Raw genomic sequence first — 27,729 nt, 5'->3', positions numbered from 1 at the left:
GGGAGGGAGAGAGACAGTGTGGGAGTGGGTGACAGGAGCGACTTGTATGGGCGAGGGGAAGGAGGGAGAGCTGGACGCATGGAAGGAGGGGGACAGACGGTGTGGATAGAGCAGGGCGAAGAGATGACATGAAATATAAAAGAAAGAAGGGTGGAGGGAGGTGGACGTGGATGAATGCACGGGGGAGAACACGTAACTAAAAAAAAAACGGAAGAAGGGAGAGAGAAGTGGATAGTGTTGAAGTTAGTGAAGAAGTTATTTAAGTTTCCCATGAAAGAACAGTTTCTTTAATTACTCCTCCACATATTTTTATAAATCCAGCAGTTTAAGCTGAAGTTACTGAATCCATTATTTTCCTTTATTATAATTAATTTCATTTAGTTTCTGTTTATCAAGTTTTGTATTTTTAGTTGAACTGAGATAGGTATATATTTGCCTTTCTCGAGTTTGTCTGTACAAGTTCCTGTCGTTGAAAATAAACACGACTCAGCAAGAAGAGCGAGACCAAGACCAAGCCGCCACCAGCCCTTTCTCTACCCTCCGTTCACCTCCAGATCTTAGCCACGGTGTTGATAATTCCAACATTTGGTGCCCAGACCCAGGAAGTGGAGCCTTCAAGACTTTCCTGTGAGTAATCGTGGCTAAGATAACCTGTCAGAATGGGGGAAGGGAAGGAAGAAGCAACGAAGAAAAGGGCGGCTGCCCGAGGCTGGGTTACCAGACAGTCCACAGCCTTAAAGGACTTACTAGACAAACCCAGCATCAGTGAATTTGAGTTGAGAAGTGCCATAGAGACCTTTGACCGTAGATTAAACACTTTAGATGAGAGACAGGCCGAACTTGAGCTTCTAGTAGACGACGGTGACCTAGATCAGTGCGTAGATGAAGCAGACAGCTTCAGACGTGCCAGTCAAGAGAATTGGCTACGTGCAAATGAGAAGTTACAAGAACTAATGAAGGCCAGTCAGATTGAGTTAGGCTCTGTTGGGAGTACTTCTACATCTGGCAAGTCACCTGAAGTGAAGTTACCCAAGCTTGAACTGCCAAAGTTTAAAGGAGATGTTACAGAATGGGTGTCCTTCTGGGATCAGTTTAGCTCTCACATAGATGACACAGAGATTCCAGTTATAAGCAAGTTTACTTATCTGGTGTCTCTGTTAGAAGGAGAAGCTAAATCAGTAGTTCAAGGTCTCTCACATACTAGTGCTAATTACAGTATTGCTTGTGATCTACTGAAGGAGAGATATAACAGGCCTGAGAGAATTATATTTGCCCATGTACAGTCCCTTTTGAGTGGCCATGTCCTTGGGAAGGCCAAGGGACCCAAGTATGTGACTCAACTTTGGAGTCTCAGAGATGAGATACTGACACACATCAGAAGTTTAGAGGCCCTAGGTGTGTCAGGCAAGCAGTGTAAAATCTTCCTAACTCCCATCATCCTGTCCCGTCTGCCCAATGAGATTCGTCTGGAGTGGGCTCGCAAGGGTGCTGGACATGAGAGTGACCTCGACTGGCTTCTGACGTTTCTACGACAAGAAATTGAGAGCATCGAGAAGTCAGAGGCCTTCAAGGACGTCACCGCGGGTAAGAGGGAGAGTCTGTCTTCCCCTGAAGAGAAGAAGAATTGGCAGACGCGGGAGCCTAAAGGAAAGGTATCATCCGCGGCTGCATTACACACATCTTCGGAAGGTGAGAAGCTCCTTTGTGGATTTTGCAACAAGAAACATGCTTCCGAGAGATGCTTTGAGACCCAGAGACTTAGTGGAAAAGAACGTGTTGAAAGAATTAAAACTGCTGGAATGTGTTTCAAATGCTTAAGCAAAGGACACATTGCTAGAGGGTGCTCAGCCAAGTGTCAGAAATGTAGAGGCTATCACAACCATCTCATTTGTGGTGTCAAGATAGATACTAGTAAAAGTGAACCTGTAAGAAGTGAGTCAGTAAAGGCAACTCAAGAACTAGCTGCTGATAATAGTAATGGAGAAGCAAGTAAGAGTCAGGCTACTAATTTTGCTGGAATTTCCTTGTATAATATATCAGTTAATAAGGAGACATGTACTATACTGCAAACTGCTCAGGTGAGAGTTGCAGGAGCAAATGGTGTTCTTCATAGGGCCAAGTTGTTGTTTGATAGTGGCTCCAGTAGGACATATGTCAGTAGTAGACTTGTTAAGAAATGCAAACCCACATGGAACTCCAGCAAACCCATTTCTTATTCAGTATTTGGGGGTAATAATTCCTCTAATATAAAGCAGTGCAACCTGTTTGATCTGAAGGTTTTTGATTGCAGTGATGCACCACACAAGTTAACAGCTGTAGAGATTCCAGTGATATGTCAACCCTTAGTAAGAACCACTGTGCCTGTAGGTATACTATGCAAATTTCCTGTGCCTCTTGCAGATGACTATCAGAGTGATTCCTATATGGATATAGATATACTAGTGGGTCAGGATGCTTACTGGAAATACATAATGTCTAATGAGTCTGTGCAAGTGGGAGGCGTAGTGGCCCAAAGATCATTGTTTGGCTGGGTATTGTCAGGGGCTTGGAATGCTGACACTAGTTCTAAGGTACCAGTAACCTCTCCACAGATGTTATGTATTTCTAAAGTGTCTGAATATGATGTAAGCAAGTTTTGGGACTTAAGACTATAGGGATACAGTCCAAGGAATCAGATCATAAGTTTGAGTCAGATGCTGCCTTGCAAGAGTTTTCACAGAATGTTTCATATGCTAAAGGCAGATATGAAGTGTCATTACCTTGGAAAAGTGACTCCTTGAAAAGTGCCCTACTCAACAATGAGAAACTTGCTATGAAGAGACTAAATAAGTTACATGCCAAACTAGATAAATATGTTGAGTTGAAAACTGCATATTACAAGGTTTTTGAGGACTATGTACAAGAAGGTATTGTTGAGGAAATCCCTAGTAATGAGATAGTATGTGAGAATCCTTCCTTTTATATGCCTCACCGCCCTGTGGTTAAAGAAACTAGTAACAGTACCAAGGTGAGACCTGTCTTTGATGCCTCAGCCAGTGGGTATAATGGAATTTCACTGAATGATTGTCTCTTGAAGGGTCCTTCACTCAACCCAGATTTAGTAGAAGTGATGATCAGGTTAAGAAGATGGCCTATTGCTCTTACTGCTGATGTTACCAAGGCCTTTCTACAGTTGTGTGTGAAAAGACGAGACAGAGATGTACACTGTTTCTTGTTGAGAGATGAGGATGAGATTAAGTACATGAGATTCCTGCGGGTTCCCTTTGGAAACACTGCCAGCCCATTTCTATTGAATGCCACAATAAAACATCATTTAGAGAAGTATCCAAGCACTGAAGTAATACAAGAACTGAAAGAGGATATGTATGTAGATAACTGGCTGAGTGGTGCTGACAGTGTGGAGGAAGCTGCCTGCAAATTTAGAGAGCCTTGTGAGGTTTTGGCACATGCTGGCATGCCTCTGACTAAGTGGGTTTCAAACAGTAAATTAGTAACTTCCATGTTTCAGGATAAAGTTGATCAAGTACATGGAGAAGAAGGTACTAAAGTGTTAGGCCTACAGTGGTGTAACACTTCTGATGAGTTTTCTTTTGAAGGATTAGAATTGAACACCCAGACTGAGTTGACATATACCAAAAGAAGCATGCTGAGCTTGATTGCCAAGATCTTTGACCCTCTAGGTCTTATCAATCCCTTTGTGATGTTTGGCACAATACTTTTTCAAGATATTTGGAGGCTGGGTCTTCAGTGGGATGATAAATTGCCTCAGGATGTGAAGCATAAATTTGAAAGGTGGGTCCTGAGTGCAGCATCTCTCAGGGACTGGAAGATGGACAGATGTTATTTTCCTTTTCTTACATGGAATAGCCTTACTGATGTAAAGCTTCATGCCTTTGGAGATGCTTCAGAGAAAGGTTACGGTGCCTGTGTATATATCCGTACCTGCTTACCAGATGGTGCCTACAGGGTTGCATTAGTCACTTCAAAGTCTAGAGTGGCACCTATTAAGACCATAACTCTGCCCAGATTGGAGCTGATGGGGCTTTATTGTGTGCTAGATTAGTAAGCTTTGTGAAGCATGCCCTCCATCTAAACATGAATGCCAAGGTATTTTGCTGGACTGACTCACAGATAACTCTAGCTTGGATCAAGGGTGACCCTGTGAAGTGGAAAATGTTTGTTGCAAACAGAGTCACAGAAATTCAAAGCTTAACTCCACCAAGTTCTTGGCATCACTGCCCTGGACATGAGAATCCAGCTGATTTAGTTTCTAGAGGTGTCTTAGGTGATCAGATTGTATCAAGTAAATTGTGGATGTGTGGACCATCTTGGCTAGCTGAACCTCTTAGTATCAGTATAAAGGAAACAGAATCAATTTGTACAAATGAGGAGTACAAGACTACTGAGGCTCTAGCATGTGTAACTGTTCACCCTACTCCACCTGTGTTTGAGTTTGAGAGGTGGGGTGACTTTAGTAAAGCTCAGCGTGTTGTTGCTTGGGTGTTGAGGTATACACATAATTGTATAACACCTGATAGTAAGATTTCTGGTCCACTTTCAGCCAAGGAGTTGGATGATGCTAAGGTTAAGATGTTTTATCATGTACAGAGAGATATGTTTCCTCATGAGATTAAGGCTCTGCTAAGTGACAAGTCTCTTCCTAAGGGGTCAAAGTTGATTAATCTAGATCCCTTTCTAGATGATAAAGGTTTATTGAGAATCAGAGGTAGACTGGAAAATGCTGAATTGAGCTTTGACTGTAAACATCCAATAATAATTCCAGGATTGCATGCTTGCCCTACGCAGATTCATTGCACGGAGAGGGCTACCTTCAGTGATGTACTCAGATAATGCCAAAACTTTTGTTGCTTGCAGTGGGCAAATACAGAAGGGTTATGGTCACATATCTCCACACTGGAAGTTTATAGTCCCCCGTTCTCCATGGTGGGGAGGATGGTGGGAACGTCTGATAAGATCTGTCAAGTCTGCCATGAGGAAAACTTTAAGTGTTAAGTATATTTCCAGAAGTGAACTAGAGACTGTACTACATGAAATAGAAGCATGTGTAAACTCAAGACCTCTCACTTGTGTTGGGGATGAACCTAATAGTGCTCCACCTTTATCTCCCTCACATTTCCTCATTGGCAGAAATGCTAGTACTCACTCTGAGTTGGACCCCAAACCTTCCTGTATTTCCCCTCAAGATCTGAGGAATAGAGAACATTTGAGAAACCAGACTTTAGACAAATTTTGGAAGAGGTGGAGCTCAGATTATATTTCCAATTTGCCCCCAGTTGTTAAGGGTTTCACTTCAAAATGCAGTATTAAAAAAGGTGACTTAGTCCTGGTGAAGGAGGACAACATTCCAAGCCTTTCTCGAGTTTGTCTGTACAAGTTCCTGTCGTTGAAAATAAACACGATTCAGCAAGAAGAGCGAGACCAAGCCGCCACCAGCCCTTTCTCTACCCTCCGTTCACCTCCAGATCTTAGCCACGGTGTTGATAATTTAATCTATATATATATATATATATATATATATATATATATATATATATATATATATATATATATATATATATATATATATATATATATATATATATATATATATATATATATATATATATATATATACACACACACACACACACGCAGAGAGAGAGAGAGAGATGTAGATAGATAGATAGACAGATCGATAGATTTCCTCAACATTGCCTGTATTAGGACGGATAGAACTTAATTGGCACCTTGGATCAACTTAACACTGGCACTGACTACCCCTACTCCTTCCCCACCCACACACCCCAACCCCCCAACCTCCTCCTCACCCCCACCCCAACCTCCTCACCCCCAGCCTCACCGCCACCCCAATCCCCTCCTTCACTTCCTCCCCACCCCCAAAATCAACCTGAAACTAAGAGAGGTGGAGGACGTTAGGAAAGGGTTATCCTGCTCACCTCCATCCCCCACCCCAACCCCTTCCCCATCCCACCACTCCCCTCCCCCCAGCACCCTACCCCCACAGGAACATGGCCACTAAACCAGACTCGGCGGCGTCACTTCAGTATCTTGCCGCGCACTCTAGTCAGTGAAGTCTCTGTGTGGTGGTGTAAACAAATCCACGCTTGCTGAGGTGTGTGTGTGGACGTTTCACTCCCTCCGCACCAATCTCAAGGCATTCCTAACCAGGCTCAACATCCACAGGCCAACTCTAGAGGACCTGCTGGGCAGCGACACCCTGGGGCTCAACACGGCCTTCCAAGCCTGCAAGTGTGCACAGACCTTGCTACATAAGTACGAACAGCTTGACAGAATCTAGCCCCACCTGGGGACCCATCTCCACCACAAGAACTGCAGGAGCAAGTAACCTGTACCGTTGGCTTTGAAGGCCATGGTCCCATGGCCTAACCAGCCCCTAAAACACTGAAGAAGAAGTGTGTGGGCATGGAAGTCGTGTGCAGTGGGCGTGTCTTGAGAGGTGAGGCGGAGGAAAGTGGAGTCTGGCACGTCTTGCTTACAGTCTTGAGGTGAGTGTGCGTGTGTCAGGGTGAAGGAGGGAGGGAGTAATGGCCGGTGTGTTGGCCCCTGTGTGATGGTGCTGAGGTGACAGTGGCGCGGCGTGGACCAGCTGACACCTGTGCTGGCTCAATGAGGGGTGCCGCGTGGGCCAGGTGGCGACGGTGAGTGCCGGGGCGGCCTGGCAGGGTGTCACTCCTGCCCTGCCAGGAGAGGCTGACTCGCCTTGGCCTGACATCACTGGAGGAGAGGAGGAGACATGATGCAAACCTTCAAGGTAATCCACGGCCATGACTCAGTCAGGGACGGGTATTTCCTCAAACAATCAGGGCCAACTCAACACCACACCAAAGGCCACAGCCAGACACTAACAAAGCCCATCATAGAACAACACAGAGGGACCATTTCGGACAATATACGGTTTCACCCAACCAATGATTTTCTTACGTGGCTCATGTTTTTCTGGTGATAGATGTAGTGAATTGCATGATTTTTACCTAATTTCCATCGCAAATGTCTACTTTTCGAGTTATGCCTTTTTTTCAAGTTATGACCTGCCCATATGTCATTCCTCCTCGTGCCAGCTTCACCAATCCATCCATGTAATTTGCTCTTGGTCTTCCTCTTCCTCTTCTTCCTTCCATCATTCCAGTCATAATCAAAGTCACCAGTCCGTCTCTCCCTAGTACGTGGCCGAAAAATTTCAGTTGTCTCTCTCTCACCGTTCTCATCAACTCTCTTCTTGTTCACCATCTACAGAATGTGTCAACGTTAAGCGATGAATATGACCGCCATGAGACTAGGAGACAGAGAAGAGGCACCTTTGACGAGCACTGACTCTAAACTATCACCAAAGGTAAAGGTGGGCGGTGTGCCAGCCAGTTTTGTGGGAATTAGCTCGCAGCCGCAAAATAGCTCGCAGAGAGGTACAACTTACCTAGAGGTACGTACAACTTACCTATTTGCTATTATATCAACCACTATTCGCCATGCTGTCCTGAAGACCATCTATCATCCATGACTTTAGAAGCACCGTCCAAATGAATCATGAATGAGCTCCGGGGGATAGCATTAGCCAAGAATAGATGGATCTGGATTGATGATGCGCAGGGCACCTGTACAGGTGCATAACACGCCACTATAAACCATTGCCTGCGCCATCACGGGCTTGGGCCGACCACCAGGCCCCTGAAGAAAGCCTACCGGCGCTATAAGCTAACACGTAAAAAGGAAAAAAAATTGCATTAACCAGTCTTTGCCAGATAATTAACCACTATTTTGTATGCCAGGACAGTGCACACCTTAGTGTTTCTTGTAGCTACATAAAGATAAGCAAATATTAACCTCTATTTGCCAGATTATTAACCACTATTTTGTATTCCAAGACGGTGCAGGCCTTTTTGTTTCTTGTAATGTCTTTTTCACCCCTTGAGCTGCCTCCCTTACTGTATAATGAATAAAAAATGAATAAATGTTAACCCTGTTTGCCAGAATATTAACCAGTATTTTTTATTCCAGGACAGTCCAGCGGTGAAGCCGAGTGCGTCCCGATGCAGCGTGGTGGCAGCCTCCTGCTGTGCGCCAGGCTGTGAGAGCAGGAACACTGTGGACTGCAAACTCACCTTCCACACGTGAGTTACAGTGGACAACACCATTTATTTTGACACTATTACTTTTTTTCACTCTATTACTTATTATTTTTTTTACTTCTACTTTTTTTTACTTTTTTTACTTTTTTTTTACACAAATACAGTGGATGCCACCACCACCGGCCTTTACTTTGACACTATTATTATTTGTTTCTTGGATTAAGTAAGGCTCTCAAGAGGTTAACGACAGCCATCGTTTATTTAAGCACACACAGCACGGTCCACACAGTTACGGCCATCCTTTATTTAACCAGACTCTTTCATGGCCCTAATTTGAATGTTAACATCAAATTTGGCAGATTATGTGACTTGCCAAATTGTCTGCAGCATATCTGACCCTCGTGGATTTGAAATAAGATCATTAGTCCTCACTGAGCAGTCCTGGAACCCTATGATAAGAAAACACAGGGAAACATGTTGACGCATCAAGAGGAAAGGACAGGATAGAGAGTGATGATTATTCTGAGTACAAGGGTGGCAGCGATGAAAGCATTGTGAGTAGTGACACAGTAGTGAGAGTGACTTAGATAGTGATGGTGTTATTTCACTATCTGTACTGCACTCTAGGCCAGCAAGTGCTGCCATGACAATGGTGCAGGGTGAAAAGGCCACACGTAAGGGGTGTGTTCCCTCGCCTGAAACAGCCAGCTCTGAGGAGAACTGAAAGTGAGTGAGCAGATGATGTCTAAATTATTTCAGTGTAAAGATTAATTCATATTATTGACATTCAGTTGTGAGAGGGAGGAAGTGTGCAGCATGTGGCCAGCCTGTGTTGACATGTTTTGCGTCCTGGGCAGGGGCCCTCCACGCTGCCCGGAGCAGTGTTTTGTGCCCACAGACCACACCCTGGCTACATACCATACGCTCTAGCATGACTGTTACACAACATATCACAATTTGGATTTCACTGCTGTGTTCAGTGAGTTAAGACACTTCATACAATGTGAATAAACAACAACAAAAATAGCAGCTGTTTGTACCCGTCTCCAGGGGCCATTCTGTGAAAACAATACCTATTGTTTAAGGGTTAATAGTAATATGTCCACGTCTCTGATGCATGCGACAGAGTTGGCAGGACAATACTGTTCCTTATTCCCCTCTTTGCCTCCATGCTCACACTTCTTCCTCTCATAACTCTTTCCAATGCACCCACCATCTGTCTGCCCTTCACTGCTCTCCCTTGCTTCACCTTCCATACTGCCATGCTTGCACAAAACTGTCCCCAAATGTTTAAACTCAGTCACCTCCTCCATTCTCTCTGTGCTCTCTGCTCTAACTATGTACGGCTTTGCAAAATCAATGACCTGCTCTCTTGCCCTCTCAAATACCATAACCTTACTCTTTCCAGCATTCACTGTCAGCTTTCTCCTTCACTCTCTTGTATTTCCAGGTTTCCAAAAGCCCCTGAGTTGCAGAAGAGGTGGATCACTGTCACCGGCAGCAAGAAAGAGAAGTGTTTTGACCGCACCGGCCAGACCACCAGGCTCAGGACAGGGGCCTTGCCAATCATCTGGAATTATGTCCCCTGGAAGAAAAGGTACTTAACCGACCCTTGTGGAGAGGTGGAATCAAGGCTACCAGGATGTCATATTCAGCGCACAGGAGAGTTAGGTTATGCGGGGTTAGGTTTACAAGAGTTGCCTTGTACAGGTCAGGAGCAGAAGGGTACTTATCCCCTTGGCTGTGGATTTCCTACCATAAGACCTCACCGAGCAACAGGAGTGGAGCAACAAGTGGCTGCTACAATTCAATGAAGAAAATGTAAAGTCCTGCATTTGGGAGGGTAAATACAGCATACCAATACCACATGGTAAACACTCCACTATCCACCACAGAGGCAGAAAAAGACGTGGAACTATATGTTACCAGGCCAACAGTGAAGGTAAATCCATGCCAATCGCAGCGTAGGTGTTAAACACACCCTTGTGGAGAGGTGGAATCAAAGCTACCAGACTGTTATAGTCACTATATAGGAGAGTGAGATGAGGAGGGTTTAGGTTCACAGGAGCTGCTTTGTAGAGGTCAGGAACAGAAGGTACTTGACAGACAGAGGTGGGGAGGTGAAATCAAGGCTACCAGATTGTGATATTCAGTGCGTAGGAGAGTGAGGTTAGGTGGTGTAAGGTTTACAGGAGCTGCCTTGTATAGGTCTGCCACCCTCTTGAAGATTCCCTATGTTATTATTTTCTTATTTGTCACATGAGAGAGGTGGAATCAAGGCCACCAGATTGTTGTACTCTTCCCATAGTCTAGTGAGGTTAGGTGGGATTAGGTTTACAAGAGCTGCCTTGTTTGTATGGGTCAGGAACAGAAGGATACTTATGGAGAGGTGGAATAGGGAGGTCAGGTGGGGTTAGGTTAGGTCAGGAACAGGTTATTCAGCAGACCCTTGTGGATTATAACCATCATAATTTACTGACAAAATCTTTCTGAATATGAAATGTAATCTCATTTTATTAATCTCATTTCTCTAATCTCATTTTCCAACTCTTTCTAATCTCATTTTATTAATCTCATTTTCCTACTCTTTCTAATCTCATTTTATGTCTCATTTCTTATTGTAATCTCATGTTTCTTCAATATATTTTCTAATCTCATTTTTCACTTTTCTCTCCATTTTATCGTTTTTCCTTCCATTCTTTTAAATATTTTTTTCTAATCTCATTTTTCTTTTCACCCAAAACAAGATTAATATATTTTTTTCTAATCCTATTTTTCTTCTTCATCAAAACTATTTACTTTATATATTTTCTTAATCTCCCTTTTCTCTTTTCTCTGCTTTCTTTTTTCCTTTCTTTCTTTTTATATATTCTTCTAATCTCATTTTTCTAATCTCATTACTTAATATAATCTCATTTTTCTAAGCTCATTCTTGATTCATCTTACTTCATTCATTCATTCTTGGTATTCATCTTCCTCCCTCCAGCAAATGCCCTCCCACACCATATATCCTTAGAACATCCCACAGCCCCTTCCTGTCAGCCCTGTCATATGCCTTCTCCAGGTCCATGAATGCAGCAAACAGCTTTCTATCCTCCTCTAGGTACTTTTCAACCTGTATTTCCAGTGCAAATATTTGGTCCACACAATCCCTCCCTTTCCTAAACCCCCTTGCTCATCGCCTACACTCTTCTCAGTTATTTTCTTCAGCCTCTTATTCAAAACCCTTCCACACTGCTTCATTTTTCATCCTTCCTTCTTGCTTCATCTTCCTTCTTCCTTCCTTCCTTCTTGCTTCATTTTCCTTCCTTCTTGTTTCATCTTAATTCATTCATTCTTGGTTCTTCATCTTCCTTCCTTCCATCCTTCCTTCTTGCTTCATCTTCCTTCCTTCCTTCTTGCTTCATTTTCCTTCCTTCTTGTTTCATCTTAATTCATTCATTCATTCTTGGTTCTTCATCTTCCTTCCTTCCATCCTTCCTTCTTGCTTCATTTTCCTTCCTTCCTTCTTGCTTCATTTTCCATCCTTCTTGTTTCATCTTAATTCATTCATTCATTCTTGGTTCTTCATCTTCCTTCCTTCCTTCTTGCTTCATTTTCCTTCCTTCTTGCTTCATCTTCCATCCTTCCTTCTTGCTTCATCTTCCATCCTTCCTTCTTGCTTCATCTTCCTATTTTCATTCTTGTTTCATCTTCATTCATTCTTCATTCATTCTTCCTTTCCTCCTTGTAGGAATAAAGATCACTGTAGGGCAGCCAGATCCACAGGGGAGGGTGCAGAGAGGTGCGATAAAGGAGGCAATGAACAAGCTGAAAGTAGGCAGGGTCCCTGGAGCTGGTGGCATAACAGCAGAAATGTTGAAGTATGGAGGAGGGGTAGTTGTGGAATGGATGTTATGGATGTGTAGCCCAGCATGGGAGCAGGGTGAGGTGCCGAAGGGCTGGAGCAAGGCTGTTGTTGTGCCGCTGTACAAAGGGAAAGGGAGCAGAGGTGACTATAATAGTTACAGGGGAACAAGTCTACTCAGTGTGGCAGGAAAAGTGTGTGGAAGGGTTTTGAATGAGAGGCTGAAGAAAATAACTGAGAAGAGTGTAGGTGATGAACAAGGGTTTTTTAGGAAGGGGAGGGGTTGTTTGGACTAAATATTAGCACTGGAAATACAAGTTGAAAAGTACCTAGAGAAGGATAAGAAGTTGTGTGCTGCATTCATGACCTAGAGAAGGCATATGACAGGGCTGACAGGAAGGGGCTGTGGGATGTTCTAAGGATATATGGTGTGGGAGGGTATTTGCTGGAGGGAATATGATCCTTCTATATGGATGCGAGTGCCTCTGTATGAGTGAATTGTGAGTTCAGTGAGAGTTTTGGTGTTGGTGTGGGTGTGAGACAGGGGTGTGGGATGTCACCATGGCTTCTCAATGTGTATGTACATGGACGGTTGTATGAGAGAAATGAAAGCCAGAGTGGGGGAGCTTGGGCCAAGGCTGAAAGTGAGAGGTACGGAGGAGTCACTGGTTGGGGGCCTGTTTGCCAATGATACAGTGTTGCTGGCAGAGAATGAGGGGACGCTGCAGAGGACAGTGGATGAGTGTGACAGGGTGTGTAAAAGGAGGAAGCTGAGAGTGAATGCTGGAGATAGTAAGGTTATGGTATTTGAGAGGGTGAGAGAACAGGTCATTGATTTTGCAAAGCTGTACAGAGTTAGAGCAGAGGGCACAACGAAGTGAAGGATAAGGCTGGGGAGGAGGTGACTGAGTTCAAATATTAGGGGACAGGTTTTTGTAAGCATGGCAGTATAGAAGGTGAGGTGAGGGAGAGAGCAGTGAAGGGCAGACAGGTGGTGGATGCATTGGGGAGAGTTATGAAAGGAAGAAGTGTGAGCATGGAGGCAAAGAGGGGAATAAGGAACAGTATTATCCTGCCAACTCTGTCATGTGCATCAGAGGCGTGGACATGGAATGCACCACAGCAATGGAGAATGCGTGCAGTGGAAATGAGTCACATAAGAGGTGCATGTATGTGTGTGTCAGGATGGGATGGAGAAGGTAATGACAGCGTGTATGAGTGATTTGGTAAGGATGTGACAGCAGAAGGAGTGGAGTGGTGAAGCGTGATGCATTGAGATGGTTTGGACACGTGATGAGAATGGGGAAGAGTGAATTCATGAAGAGAGTGTATGAGGGAAGGACTGAGGGAGCGGGTGTCACCTGTGAAGTGGATCAGTAGGGTGAGTGAGTACTGGAGCGAGAGAGTTGGAAGTAGCAGGAGTGAGTGTGCTGAGAGGGAGTGCCAGAACAGGGAGAGATGGAGACACTTCTGCTGCGCCCACCCCACCCCCTGGAGGGAAGTTCCCGCGAGGGAGCAAGACGTCGGAGATATAGATAGATAGAATCTTCCTTCATTTTGGCTTCATCCTTCTTTCATTCTTGCTTCATCTTCTTTCCTTCATTCTTCAGCCAGTATTAATTAGCACCTTGGTACGTCAGTTCGCCTGCTGAAAAAGCCTCTCATGGTAGAAGTTGCTGTTGGGATTTTCTTGGACTGTTTTGTGATCCTACTGATAGTTTTACATGACTTCTTCACCGTGAATGGGACAAGCATCCGTGAAAACCCCATTAATCTTCTTGTGGCCTTGGGAAATAGTCATAATGGGAGCCAGAGACATTTCATAATATGGAGCTGGTTGTGACAGCCTCTTGTATTTCCAGAAATACAAAATTACCCTTTCTTCCTGTACCCTTGGAAGAGATACTGGAGTCCACCTGTGAGCCCAACGTCAGCAGCCAAGATACCAGGCAGCATCAGGGGCTTCGTGGTGCAGTGGTTAGCACACTCGGCTCACAACTGAGAGAGCCCAGGTTCGATTCCCGGGCGGAGTGGAATAATGTGGGCGTCTTTTCCAATGCCCTACGCCCCTGTCCACCCAGCAGTGAATGGGTACCAGGTATTAATCGAGGGTTGTGTCCCGTCTCCTGGGATCTGTTCCCTTCTCCTATAATTCCTTCCCTTCCTGTCTCTCTCCGGCACATGACCACAGATGTTGTGCCGACTAAACCTGACCTTCCAAAACTTTCCAACCAGTCAGCATGTACATTATTACCCTTCTACAGTTATTCCTGTGGTTGTTATGCTATCATTATCATCTCCCATTCTCATCTATGCTTCCTTACTAATGAAGCTTTCTATACAGCAAAGTGCGGTCATTCTCTGTTGATTTATACCCTATGGTGCTAGCTATCATGTATTTGAAGATGACCTAAACTTAACCTAACAAAACCCCAAACAGTCACTATAGGTCCTGACTCAGAAAACTCATCTATGGTTCCTTTTTAATGAGACTTTCTATACAACAAAGTGAAGTCATTCTTTGTTGATTTATACCATAAACTGTCATGCATGACAGTCTTGAGTTATTCATTTAAAAGTTCCTTTGAGATGAATGTGCTCACAAAAACCAATTTTAACATGCTTTACAATTTCATGTGATATTCTTTAGTCAAGCAGAGAAAATAAAATCCCACATTAATATTCTCCAGCATTTTGTACTCTTTCTTACATAATGCAACTGTTTCCTCTGCAAAAACTTTGCAAACGTTTGCACTTCACTTTTATACAAACACGGGATTGCAGCATTGCAGCAGCCGTGACAGTACACCAGTAGAGTCACACTGAAGGCACCATTTTGTGTGGGAGATCTTGATCATGACTGTAATGTGCCGGGCACCAGTATGGGTTATAACACGCTGGGTACTCAGTGTGTGTGTAGGAAATGTGCCGGACACATGTTTTGTGTGGGAAGTGTGCCAGACTGTGTGTAGGAAATATGACACCACTCCAGTGTGTGAGGATGTGTAGGAGACATGACTTCGCCCCCTTCCACTGCCTTCCCATTTCCCCCTCAATAACCCCGCCCTCCATCCCAGGTGGTGAGGCCAAGGGGGCAGAGTGCTGTCCCTGCCACCGCGTGCTGTCCGGGCTGCACCACGACCACCGCTGGCTGAAGGAGGTCACGCTGGACTGCCGCGTGTGCTTCTGCTGCTTCAGGGGAGAGATGCGCCAGGGGAACCTCACCACCATGTGTCTCACCCTGCACCAGCTGACCAAGGGTGAGGGGGGAAGAAAGAGATTACTATAGTTTACCTAGTTGTATTCACCTAGTTGTGACATACGGGAAAAGAGCTACGCCTGCGCTGTCCCGTCTCCATATCTTCTCTTATCCAACCTTTCCTTAAAATCATGAATGTTTCTTGCACAAACCCCCTCCTCCTCCAGTCCATTCCACAGCTCAATGCTTCTGTTTAGGAAGCTAAACTTTTTCACATCTCGCCTACACGTGGTCGCCCTCAACTTCGTTCCATGTCCTCTTGTTTCTCTCTCGCTCCACACACACAGGTCCTCTCTGTCCAGATTATCCACCCCGCTCGCCACCCTGTACATCACTATCAGGTCTCCTCTTTCTCTTCTCTCCAGGGTTGTGAGCCCCATGCTATTGAGTCTCTCCTCGTAAGTCTGATCCCTAAGTTCCGGTACCATCTTAGTTGCCATTCTCTGTACTCTTTCCAGCTTTCTTATGTTCTTCTTTTTATGAGGAGGCCAGACCACTGCTGCATACTCCAACCTTGGCCTTATCATTGTAACTATTATTTTCTTCGTCATCTCGTCCAAATACACAAATGCCGTCCTTATGTTCCTCAGCAAATTCATAGTTTGTCCCGTTATCCTGTTGATGTGTTTGTCCGGTGACATGTTCTCTGAGATAGTCACTCCCAAATCTTTTTCTTCCACTCCTCTGCATATTATCTCACTTCCCATCTAATAATCATATTCACATCTTCTACCACTCCTACCAAACTCTATTTTTTTTACATTTCCCAAGGTTGAACTCCATCTGCCATGTACCACTCCACTCCCATATTTTGTCCAGGTCCCTCTGCAATGCCTCACAGTCCTTCACATCATTGACTCGTCTCAATAGCTTTGCATCATCTGCAAACAAACTCACATAGCTGGTCACTCCTTCCACCATATCATTTATATAAACAGCAAACATTATTGGCGCCAGCACCGAACCTTGTGGGACCCCACTCCTCACTGGGCACCAGTTGGAAACCTTGTCCTTGATTATTGTCCTCATTTCCCTGTTAGTTAGGAAGTCCTCCAGCCACTTAATCAGTCCATGACCAACTCCACCCCTATTTTTAATCTTCCAAATTAGTCTTCTGTGCAGTACTTTGTCGAATGCCTTTTTCAAATCCAGATACACTCCATCCCCCAGCCTTCTCTCTCTTGTATTAAATCTGCCACCCTTGAGTAGTAACATAACAAGTTGGTGACACACGATCTCCCTCCTGAATCCAAACTGGCAATCAGAGATAACTCTCACTTTCCAAAAAATCCGACCACCTGTTTTTAACCAACCTCTCACATATCTTTGCAACCACACTAGTGAGTGATACCGGTCTGTAATTTAATGGGTCCTCTCTCTCTCCTCCTTTATAAATTGGTACTATGTTTGCTCTCTTCCAATCTTGTGGTACCCTTCCTTCACGCAGGGAGGTGCTCATTATGGAGTGCAGTTTCTCTGCAAGTTGCTCACTACATTCTTTCAGGATCCAGCCTGACACTTCATCCGGCCCTGTCGCCTTTCTTACATCCAGCTTGTTCAAGCTTTCCTTGACCTCCTGCACCGTTAACTGTATCTCCTGCATAACCCTTCCTCTTTCCTGGCCCGGTGGTTGTACGAATTCGTCTTCCTTTGTGAAAACTCTATGAAAGCTGTTGTTCATCACTTCTGCCATCTCTGCTGGGTCTTCATATGCAGTTCCACCCATTTTCAGTTTATCGATTGTTTCTCAATTCTTTAATTTGCCGTTCACATGTCTATGAAATAATTTAGGTTGGTCTTTGCATTTGTCGATTATATCTTTTTCATATTTCCGTTTTTCTTCTCTTCTAATCTTTGTATATTCATTCCTTCCTTGTTTGAAATTGTTCCACGCGTTGATTCTTCTTCGCCTCCTCCATCCCTTCCAGGCTTCCTCCTTTCTTTTTCTAGCTGCCTCGCATCTTTTGTTAAACCACTTCTTTTTACCAACATCCTTTTTGGTTACCTAAGGGACATATCTATTCTTGGTTTCTTTGTACAGCTTTAAAAACTCCTCCCACTTGTCTTGGGTACTTTTGGCTTTGTACAGCCCACTCCAATTTGCATTTTCAAAAAAAGTTCTCATATTAACAAAGTCTGCCTTAGAGTAGTTACTTCTCCCTATTTTGTGATCCTCTTTTCGGTCAATCGTTCTCTCTTCTTTTACTTCAAATTCCACAATTGCATGCTCACTTTTTGCTATTTGGCAGTCTATTTTTATACTTTCAATTACTTCCAGTTCCTTGCTAAAAACCAGGTCTAATCTTGATGCCTCGCCTTCTTTCCTGAATCTAGTATGTTCCTTAATCCATTGCGTCAGCACATGTTCCATTGCCAGTTGCAGGAGTCTTCCTCCCCAAAGACTTCTGTTCCCTGTGTTTGCCAATCCTCCCATTCTACCCCATTGCAATTAAAATCACCCATTAAAATTATTCTGTCACCCCTTCTCAACATTCCATCCAGGCAACTCACTTTGTCTTGTATCATTTGTTCATATTCTCGGGCCTTCCATGCGTTGGTTCCTGGTGGCACATACCCTACTACATGCTGCCTCCTTCTTCCTTCAGCACCCACAGTTTCCACTTTCAGTACCTCTACCAAGCCTTCACCCTCAATCACCTCTTCCACTCTAATGCCTTCCCTTACCATCAGCATCACACCTCCTCCCTGTTTTCTCTTTCTGTCTCTCCTCCATATATTGTCTGCACCTTCTCCAATCCCCACCACCTCAACAGAGTCACACAACATAGTTTCTGTCAGCCCCACAATATCAGGTTCTCTGTCTCTCAAATAGTCATTAAACTCTATCCATGATGACACTATACCATTGATATTCGTATAAGACACTTTCCATCCTTCCTCCTTTCCTGTTAGACTTTTTCTCTCCTTCCTCTCGTCACCATGAACAACTTCCTCACTTTCATATCCATTACTCTCCAAAAAGGCTCCTTTTTATCTTCTTCCGATCTCTTCTCATTTAAATCACGAACCTCACCTCTGAGTTCATTCAACTTGTCTCTCTCTTGTTCATTCAAATCTTTCCTCAGCCACATCATTTTGGTGTCTTCTTCTCCCGCTGGCTTCCAAGCTCCTGCCAGGGCCTCTTCTGCTTTGCTCTGTGCCTTGAATCGAATCCTAATTGGTCTATCTTTTTCTCCATTGTATTTTCCAATCCTATGACAGCAGTGTGTGTATGTGTGTGTATGCATGCATGGATTTGCTTTAGTTTATTCTTTTATTTTATTTTAACCTTTTTCTTACTTTTTTCTTCTTTCTTGCTCTGGGGGAGGAAGGGGGGAGCCTGGGGACTGGGGGAAGGGTGATTATGTATGTGTGTGTGTATGTATGTGTGTGTGTGTGTGTGTGTGTGTGTGTGTGTGTGTGTGTGTAAGTGATTTAGTTTATTCTCTTGTTCTTCTTCCTCTTTTTTCCTCTTCATCAGTTGCCCCGGGGCTAGTGTAGGGGGGCGAGGGCAGGGGGGAACCTGGGGGATGAGGGAAAGATTACTGGGGAGGCAGGGGAAAGGAATTTGGGGGAATGGGAGGTTGGGGAAGGGAAAGAGGGCTGGGGGAAGGGTGACTTGAGTGAGCTAGGGGGAAGGTATCAATGTGTGTATTTACCTATTTGTATTTACCTAGTTGTGAAATACAGGAAAAAAGCTGTACTAGGCTCGTGCTGTCCCGTCTCCATAACGCTTATTATCCAGTTTGGCTTTAGATTCATGAATAGTTTTTGCACACGCAATCTCCTTGTCAAGTTCGTTCCATGTTGTTATGCTTCTCTATGGAAAACTATTTCTTTGTCTCTCCTACAGTCGCTCTTCTTCAATTTCTTATTGTGTGTGTGTGTGTGTGTGTGTGTGTGTGTGTGTGTGTGTGTATTTACTTAGTTGTATTTACCTAGTTGTAGTTTTACAGGGCCTGGGCTTACGTTCGTGTGGTCCCTTCTCCATATCTATACTTGTCCAGCTTTTCCTTAAAGTTGTTCACACTCCTTGCCAATACTACATCCTCACTTAGTCTGTTGCGGGGAGCTATATTTCTTTAAGTCTGTCAAGCATCTTCCCTTTCTTAATTGTGTTGCTGGTGTTTCTTCCTTCTCTTAGTAGTAACTAAGCTACCTAAGCCTGTTCTTGTGCTGCCAAAGAGAGAGGCAGCTCACAATAGATACCAGAGCCTTCGCACTCCTGCTAACCATGATCTTTACGTGTCCGCCCGGAATCGTGCCAAATCTATTCTTCGACTTACCAAAACCTCTTTCATCCATATCAAATGTCAAAACCTTGCTTTTTCTAGTTCTTCCAGAGACTTCTGGCATCTAGCCAAAAATATCTCCTCCAATTTCACTTCTTCCTCTTTCCCTCCTCTCCTATATGCCTGTTACTAAGATTTTTCGGAATGATGTTATCTATGCCCTCTCTGGCCTTAACTCTCAGAAGGCTTATGGACCTGATGGAGTGCCTCCTATTGTCCTTAAAAACTGTGCTTCTGTGCTGACACCCTGCCTGGTCAAACTCTTTCGTCTCTGCCTATCAACATTTACGTACCTTTCCTTACGCTGGAAGTATGCCTTCATACAGCCTGTGCCTAAGAAGGGTTCCGCAAGGGGCGTTCTACTGGTGATCATCTTGCTCTCTTAACTGACTCTTGGTCATCCTGTCTTAAGTAATCGGGTAGCCAAACATTTTTCTGGTAGATTTTGGTGTGCATTTAAGTAAAATGGTAGCTAAACTTTTTTTGATGGTAGATTTTGGTGTGCATTTAACTAATCGGGTAGCCGAACTATTTTTTTGTGTTAGATTTTGGTGTGTATTTAAGTAATCGGGTAGCCTAACCATAGCTGGGCACGATAACATAAAACCTTATTCCCGATAACCGATAACTGATAATGGAAAACCTTATCGGTGATAACCGATATTTGTTAACTGGAGACACAAATATAGGCGATAACCGATAACCGATACTTGATATAGATCCACAATTCCAATACTAGCTAGCGATAAGTCCGATAGGCGAAAACGACAATATATTGATATTTCAAATAAAAAAAAAACATACATGTATTCAAATTTAATATTATTTGTATTTTATAAAACTTATAAAACCTGAAAACCACACGTTGACACGTACCTATGAACGGTAATACTAGAAACGCCTGAACCGGTGTTGTGTTATTTGGCGTCCCCACCGTCAAAAGCTGGCGCTTTTTTTTACAAACACTGGTCTCTTGTGAACTGCGCATGCTCAGAAAGCGTAGACCTGTACAGTCTCACAAAGAATTTTAACCGTAATTAAGAGTTGCTGGAAGGTTGAATCAGACATACAGTACCACTACCACCATAACCGCTGTTTCTAGAACGACACTCTGTACGAGTTGTATTTATATGTACAGAGTGTCGTTCTAGAAACAGCGAGGATGGTGGTACTGTTTGTCTGATTCAGCCTTCCAGCAACTCTTGATGTGTTAAAAAGCTTTGTGAGACTGTACAGGGCTACGCTTACTGGTCTGAACATGCGCTCTGTTTGTTTTGATGATGGGACACCAAATAACACAACACCGGGTGCCTTCAATACCATGGCATGCTCACAAACGAATATGGAATATCAAATTTGAGGCAGTGAATAATAATTTTTGGGGCAAGGCAAAATGATTTGTCTCTTTGATATATTGATTTTTGAGTCTAACATAAAAAAATAAGCTAGTGTTTTAATGTTGATCATCTAAGTATGAAATCTCTTCACCGAAGATATTTCACACCCCGAAAATTTTTCATTCAACACCGGGCGCCCGGCCACACATGCGCAGTGGGCAGGAGACAACTTTTTTTTCTGAAAGGCAGAAAAAAAGTATCGATTATCGCTAATTTGGTTACAAAAGTAACGAAGATACCGATATATATTTAAATAAGTAGCGGATGGCCGATAACCCGATTTTGTTATCAGCGATAAAGTATCGCGATAACTTATCGTGATAACGTCCACCTATGAGCCTAACTATCTTTTGTGGTAGATTTTGGTGTGTATTTAAGTAATCGGGTAGCCAAACTATTTTTTGTGGTAGATTTTGGTGTGTATTTAAGTAATCGGGTAGCCTAACTATTTTTTGTGGTAGATTTTGGTGTGTATTTAAGTAATCGGGTAGCCTAACTATTTTTTGTGGTAGATTTTGGTGTGTATTTAAGTAATCAGGTAGCCTAACTATTTTTTGTGGTAGGTTTTGGTGTGTATTTAACCCCTCAGAGCCGCAAAAGTTTTTCTCGGGTGATCTCCCATGACGCAAATGTCATCGATAAATACACCGTGAAACTGAGAAAAAGTCATTAAAGGGGGCGCCTACGGTGGGTCCTCCTGCACATACAGTTTGTCCAATAGGTTTGAAGTTTTAGTATGTTGTTTGTTGATGTAAAGGTATATGATATTCTGTGAATTTCATTAAATTCGGGTGAAGTTTAGGAGATACTCAAACAAAGCGTATATTTCTTTTTTTTTTTTGTTTCACAGACTTTGTTTCAGTTAATCGCCTTGAAAAAAAATACCACAGAAACTTTGTTTACGTATCTACATTTCCCAGCTAGAAAAAAAAAATGTTTAGTCTTCGAAAAGAAATTGTCACATAGTTTTCTCCACTCTGTGTCCCGTTTTCTTTTGATATTTTTTGAAATTTTATAGAGGGCAAATATTGTCCTTAAGTTGTAGTTTCAAATGATACCTAACAAAAGTCGATCAGACTTTTCGAGATATTGGCTCCTAAAGATTTTTTTCCATTTCCTCCCTGTCCTACCATTTGTACTTATTTGATTGGCATGAAATTTTCACAGATGATTGTATATACCTTGCTAACATACCTCAGAATAATAAGGCATCTGGTCCCCCTTTCTAAGAAAGTATTACTCACTTGCAGGTGGGGTGTCAGAAGGCGCCACCTTCCTCATTGTAGCCAGATTTTATCTAGAATCCTCCAGGCTGGTATGTCTCATCCTTCTTCTCATTTCTTTTCTTCTTTGTCTTGGGTGTTGCATGCCGTGATCTTTCCCGGTCTAGCCACTGAAGGGATTCTTGCAATCCTGCTTCAGACCCGAGGATATGTAGTACAGGTAACTCTCGATTTATGCGAGTATTGTGTCCTTGAAGAGGTCGCGTAAATAAAAAAAACAATGTAAATCAAACAAGAGGTAGGTTTCTATCGAAAAATAAATATTCACTTCATTCAGTGGAGAGAGAGAGAGAGAGAGAGAGAGAGAGAGAGAGAGAGAGAATATCCATATCACTGAGATATCCACTCAGGCACTCAGTCTCAACCTCACTCATGTCAGGAAGAAATGAGGGACACCATGAGCGACTGGCCAGTATTAGTACCGGTACCGAACAGTCTGGTACCGGTACCGTACCGTGTAGCTGGTGCCGTTAGAACCAGTACTGGTACCGGTACCTGCCCACCCCCATTGTTGAGCAGTATGGCAGCGTGGGTACTGTATTGTTCAAGTGGCGCGCAGGAAGAACTGAGCTCAGCTGTGGCCGCAGCACCGTGTGAGTCCAGTTGCGTGAGACATCTGGTGGCCACTTCATAAAATATCGCGTATAAGTGAAAAAAACCTGTAAAGTAAACATTTACTTGGATTTTCGACCCCGCGTTATTTAAGAAACGCGTAAACCAAAATCGCGTAAATCGAGATGTTTTCATCGGTATACCCAAAGTTGTGTTCCAGTGCTGTATGTTGGACCAGGAACATAACCCTCAAGCAGCCGTAAAACTTCATTTTTTGGCACTTGATCCAAACTTTGGAGTGAAGCACTGAATGAAACTGCATGTGTTCGCGCGTGAGTCATGCTACGACGCAACCGCGCGGGACATTTAAAAATGACTTCCGGGGGGGAGGGGATTTAATTTTATGAAAACAAACTTGACCACATGACAGTTTAAGATATCCTGGACACGCTGAGCGAAAAATGCGCATTTGTCAAATTTCAAATATATATTCGTTGAAAATTACCCCGTAGCCGGCCCCCTTACAGATGTTTTATAGGAAATTTTCTGATGCACCCTACTTTGAAATCCGTTTCTTTCTAGGTTGTCGCATTTGCCTGGAATTCCATGATTCCTGAAAATTCCAACTTCTTACTGGTGCGACGTACAGAAAAATATTGAAGAAAAGTTGCTCATTTTATCACAATGGAGTCTGGGAAACATAGTTTGTAATCTTTGACGAGGAAATTTACTGCCTACAGAGAGCCAAATTTGTGGTGAAACTCCATAAATAATTTTGGTAATTTTTTGTATTTTTTTTCATTCTGAAATGAATTTTACTAAATAAAAGTTGTAAAAAACCATCCGTATAACTCAACTGCGAAATCAGATTATGATTTAGACTCATCATTTGGCTGAAATTCCATGATTCCCGAAATATTCCAAGTTTTTACTGGTGCAACATACAGGAAAATGTATTGAAGAAAAGTTGCTCATTTTATCGTGATGGAGTCTGAAAAATAAAGTTTATAATCTTTGACCTGGAGATTTACTGCCTACAGAGCCAAAGTTGCAGTGAAACGCAATTTTTTTTTGTAGTTATTCATACTGGAATGAATCTCATTGAATAAAAGTTGCAGAAAATCATCCATATAACTCAACTGTGAAATCAGATTATGATTGTGACTGACCATTTGGCTGGAATTCCATTAATCTAAAAAAGTTACAACCTCCGCATCCCACTCCTCTGAACACTCCTGTGAACAAGATATTAGTTCATCTAGAACATGAGGTAAATCATTGGAGGTGTCAAGACTACGCTCACCACGCACACGATGAGCAGAAACTAAAGGAAGACCGCCGAAACAGGACGGCTGAGGGAACATAATCGCTCTGCAGATGTCATGATGCGTAGGCAGGAACTGTAGGGTATTTTTAGCAGGGAGTCGTCTAAGGGGCAAAAGAGGTGCCAGTTAGTCACTTAGCATCGACATATACATAGTTACGCACGCCGTTCAGTTTGGAGAGAGCTTCTCGTTTTCCAGCGCTGGCGGGGGGCTTCGTGATGCAGTGGTTAGCACATTCGGCTCACAACCGAGAGAGCCCGGGTTAGATTCCTGGGAGGAGTGAAAAAATTTGGGCGGCTTTTCCGATACCCTACGCCCCTGTCCACCCAGCAGTGAATGAGTACCAGGTATTAATCGGAGGTTGTGTCCATCTCCTGGGATCTGTTCCGTTCTCCTATAATTCCTTCCCCTTCTGTCTTTCTCCGGCATATGACCACAGATGTTGCACCGACCAAACAAAACTTTCCAACTTTCTTTCCAGATTTTGGTGCGTATTTAACCCGGCAGTGTTGGCGGACCCGTTTTTGGGCTCCCGCGAGTCAGTACGCTGAAACGACAGACCCCATTTGGGGCTCAGCTCAAAACGCCTAATTTGAGCTAATTGTAGGCGGTGGTAGCACCATGCATGCATTGTGGTGGGTGATTGATCTTGAGGTGGGCTCATTTGTCATAGGTGGTGCTGTAAGGTCATGGCAGACTGAATTAGCTATCCACACAGTAATCACTTGACAAATTCTCTAAAGTAGACAACAAGCGACTCTCGGCTAGATGCCACGCGTCACAAGACTTTATTTTGTAACAAACACCACCCAAAAAGAATAGAGTTTGAGTAAAAGTTAATATTTTTAATGGCTTTATGGTTATGGGAGGAGTACCCTGATGTACGTTCCATGCTCTTTTCTTAGTCTCAAAATGCAGTGTAATTTTGACGTTTCTCGGCCACTTCTCGGCATTCCCATAGCCCAAGCCCATAGGTTAAGTGATCAGGCAGCCAAACTATTTTTTCTGTTAGCTTTGGTGTGTATTTAAGTAATCAGGCAGCCAAACTATTTTTTCTGTTAGCTTTGGTGTGTATTTAAGTAATCAGGCAGCCAAACTATTTTTTCTGGTAGATTTGGTGTGTATTTAAGTAATCAGGCAGCCAAACTATTTTTTCTGGTAGATTTGGTGTGTATTTAAGTAATCAGGCAGCCAAACTATTTTTTCTGGTAGATTTGGTGTGTATTTAAGTAATCGGGTAGCCAAACTATTTTTTCTGGTAGATTTGGTGTGTATTTAAGTAATCGAGTAGCCTAACTATTTTTCCTGGTAGATTTGGTGTGTATTTAAGTAATCGAGTAGCCAAACTATTTTTCCTGGTAGATTTGGTGTGTATTTAAGTAATCGGGTAGCCAAACTATTTTTTCTGGTAGATTTGGTGTGTATTTAAGTAATCGGGTAGCCAAACTATTTTTTCTGGTAGATTTGGTGTGTATTTAAGTAATCAGATAGCCAAACTATTTTTTCTGGTAGATTTTCGTGTGTTTTTAAGTGATCGGGTAGCCTAACTATTTTTTGTGTTAGATTTTGGTGTGTACCATTTAAGTAGTCAAGCAGCTGTTTCTGGCGTAAAACACCAGCCCATTCTAACATCCCCCCCTATCCTAAACCTCCATCGGAATAGACTGCAAGCCAAAAAATCTAACCTAACTCACCCTAGCATGAATTACCTAACAGGGGGCCTTGTCACCCCCCCCCCCGTTTTCACATTTCATCTGAGGAAGGGGAATAAATTTAAGCTAACCTAAGCTAATGTAACCCCAGACATTTAAGGCTATGGACACAACTCTTCTTCCTCTTCTTCCACAGGTGTCAGGTTCCTGCACAGGTGAACGAAGGTGGAGTCATGGCTTTGGGGCGGCTCGCTAAAAAGGTACGTGTGTGTGTATATGTGTGTGTGTGTGTGTGTGTGTGTGTGTGTGTGTGTGTTGTGTTAGGAAGTGAAGGTTTTCAGCTACAGCTACAGCTGAAGGTTCACCTACAGAAATGGAACAAAAAGTGTCTGCCACAATTCAGTGAAGAAACATGTCAAGTCCTGCACCTTGGGAGGGAATATCCTGCACACCAATACCACATGGGAAACACTCCACTATCCCCCACAGAGTAAGACCTGGGACTATTATGTTACCAGGCTACCAGTGAAGGCAAAGTTCCTGACAATTGCAGCGGATGGGTTAACTTCTGTTGGCTACTCCAGAAGCCATAACCTTTTAAACTAACTTAACGTAACCTATCAAACAGGGGTGCTTCAGACTTCCCCATCATTTTTGCATTTATTATTATTTTTTTGTTATTTTTATGTCCAAGCCCACAGTGCCGTTAAGCTTTCTTTTTTAGGGGCCTGGTGGTGAGTCCGAGCCCATCTTGGCACAGGCAAGTGTTTATAGTGGCGCCATCTATTCCTTTTTCCTTCCAGTGTTCCCTATATGGAACATAGGGTTTCGAAGCTTCGTTCATTATCTCATTGACAACTATTGTCATATTTAATGTACCTGCATTTAGATGAAGCACCAATTTGCCTGTATCAGTAGCAAATTTGAGCTTTTATAGTTTTGCAAAAATTTAGTAAGCGAACGAATATGGAGAAAAAACAGCTATTTAACATCACAACATACAAAATGGAATGCACTAAATGTCCTTCACTAGAAGTAGGATTTTTTTCTATCATTTCATAGATGATGAATGAGATATTACTATTAGGAAGGAAAAAATAATAAATCTTGTAATTGACACATCATTTCTCTTCAAAAAAAATGGATGTTCCATTTATAAAACACTGGAGGGTATCAGAATAAACATATTTCACTCCTAATGTGGTTGGTGCTTCTTTTCATTATTTTCGAACCAATGAGGTTGGTGCTTCTTTTTCATTATTTTCGAACCAATGAGGTTTCATATTTTTCAGAGGAACTTATCAAGTCGAATCTAGGATTCCAGCAGTCTCAGAAAGTGTTTGGCTACCAGTGGTGACTGACTTCAGCAGACAAACGTAAGTATTTTATTGGATTTCATGACTTTGCATTTATGTAAGAGGATTTCCTCTATCCAAACAATGATTCAAAAGCTATTCTAAATAACTGTTTATTGAGTTGTTTTGCACATTTGTTTACCGTACACTTGAGTAATGTTTGAATTTCACTTTACCAAAAAATAGCTTTTTTCTCTCTCTTGATCTAGATATGATATGAAAGATACATAACTAATATGAATATTACCTACATATGGAAACAAACTTATAGTAGTGGCTCATAATTTATATTTTCTATTACAGGTTATGGACACTAAATCCTTCTATGGCGGCAGAAAGTATACGAGGGTAACTACAATTGGAGAGGCCCACGAAGCTGTAGAGAATGCTTCACACCCAGTCAATGTTGTTGTGTTGCCTCCTGCTGCAGGCGACATCGGAACTCAAGAGAGTGATACGGAAGATGCTAATGATGACCCAGAAGAGGCTTATGAACCAGCAGGAGAACTTGAAATAGAGGAAGAAATTGAGAGTGATGACAACTTTGAAATAGAACAGCAACCAAAGAGGAAACGCAAAGAAACTCCTAATTGGAAAAAGTGTATAGAGTTTGATAAATCACTTCTTTGTGGTGACATAGATATTACTGAAACTGTTATGGA

The 27,729-nt window shown here is 42.9% G+C and overlaps 2 protein-coding genes across 4 annotated transcripts; both read left to right on the top strand.

The window, feature by feature from the left end:
• Positions 1 to 626: 626 nt before the first annotated feature.
• On the top strand, positions 627 to 6,323 carry LOC126992176 (uncharacterized). The gene is made up of 2 exons (XM_050850837.1): positions 627 to 1,689; positions 6,205 to 6,323. The coding sequence occupies exons 1-2, from the start codon at positions 660 to 662 to the stop codon at positions 6,213 to 6,215; spliced, it is 1,041 nt and encodes a 346-aa protein (XP_050706794.1). The 5' UTR covers positions 627 to 659; the 3' UTR covers positions 6,216 to 6,323.
• An 89-nt stretch (positions 6,324 to 6,412) lies between these two features.
• On the top strand, positions 6,413 to 26,460 carry LOC126992175 (uncharacterized). 3 transcript variants are annotated; one of them, XM_050850836.1, is made up of 7 exons: positions 6,413 to 6,478; positions 7,276 to 7,372; positions 8,035 to 8,147; positions 9,556 to 9,702; positions 13,815 to 14,050; positions 15,030 to 15,212; positions 25,909 to 26,460. In XM_050850836.1, the coding sequence occupies exons 2-7, from the start codon at positions 7,295 to 7,297 to the stop codon at positions 25,929 to 25,931; spliced, it is 780 nt and encodes a 259-aa protein (XP_050706793.1). In that variant the 5' UTR covers positions 6,413 to 6,478; positions 7,276 to 7,294; the 3' UTR covers positions 25,932 to 26,460. The 3 variants fall into 3 exon arrangements, with proteins under 3 accessions (XP_050706793.1, XP_050706791.1, XP_050706792.1); XM_050850834.1 differs by lacking the exon at positions 25,909 to 26,460 and having other exon boundaries at positions 15,030 to 15,278; XM_050850835.1 differs by lacking the exons at positions 6,413 to 6,478; positions 25,909 to 26,460 and adding an exon at positions 6,594 to 6,793 and having other exon boundaries at positions 15,030 to 15,278.
• Positions 26,461 to 27,729: the final 1,269 nt, after the last annotated feature.

Source organism: Eriocheir sinensis, unplaced genomic scaffold (genome assembly GCF_024679095.1).
Source record: "Eriocheir sinensis breed Jianghai 21 unplaced genomic scaffold, ASM2467909v1 Scaffold411, whole genome shotgun sequence".
In the NCBI taxonomy this organism is placed as follows: Eukaryota; Metazoa; Arthropoda; class Malacostraca; order Decapoda; family Varunidae; genus Eriocheir; species Eriocheir sinensis.
Note: the sequence above shows the minus strand (reverse complement) of the source record. Positions and strands in the feature narration are given on the sequence as shown.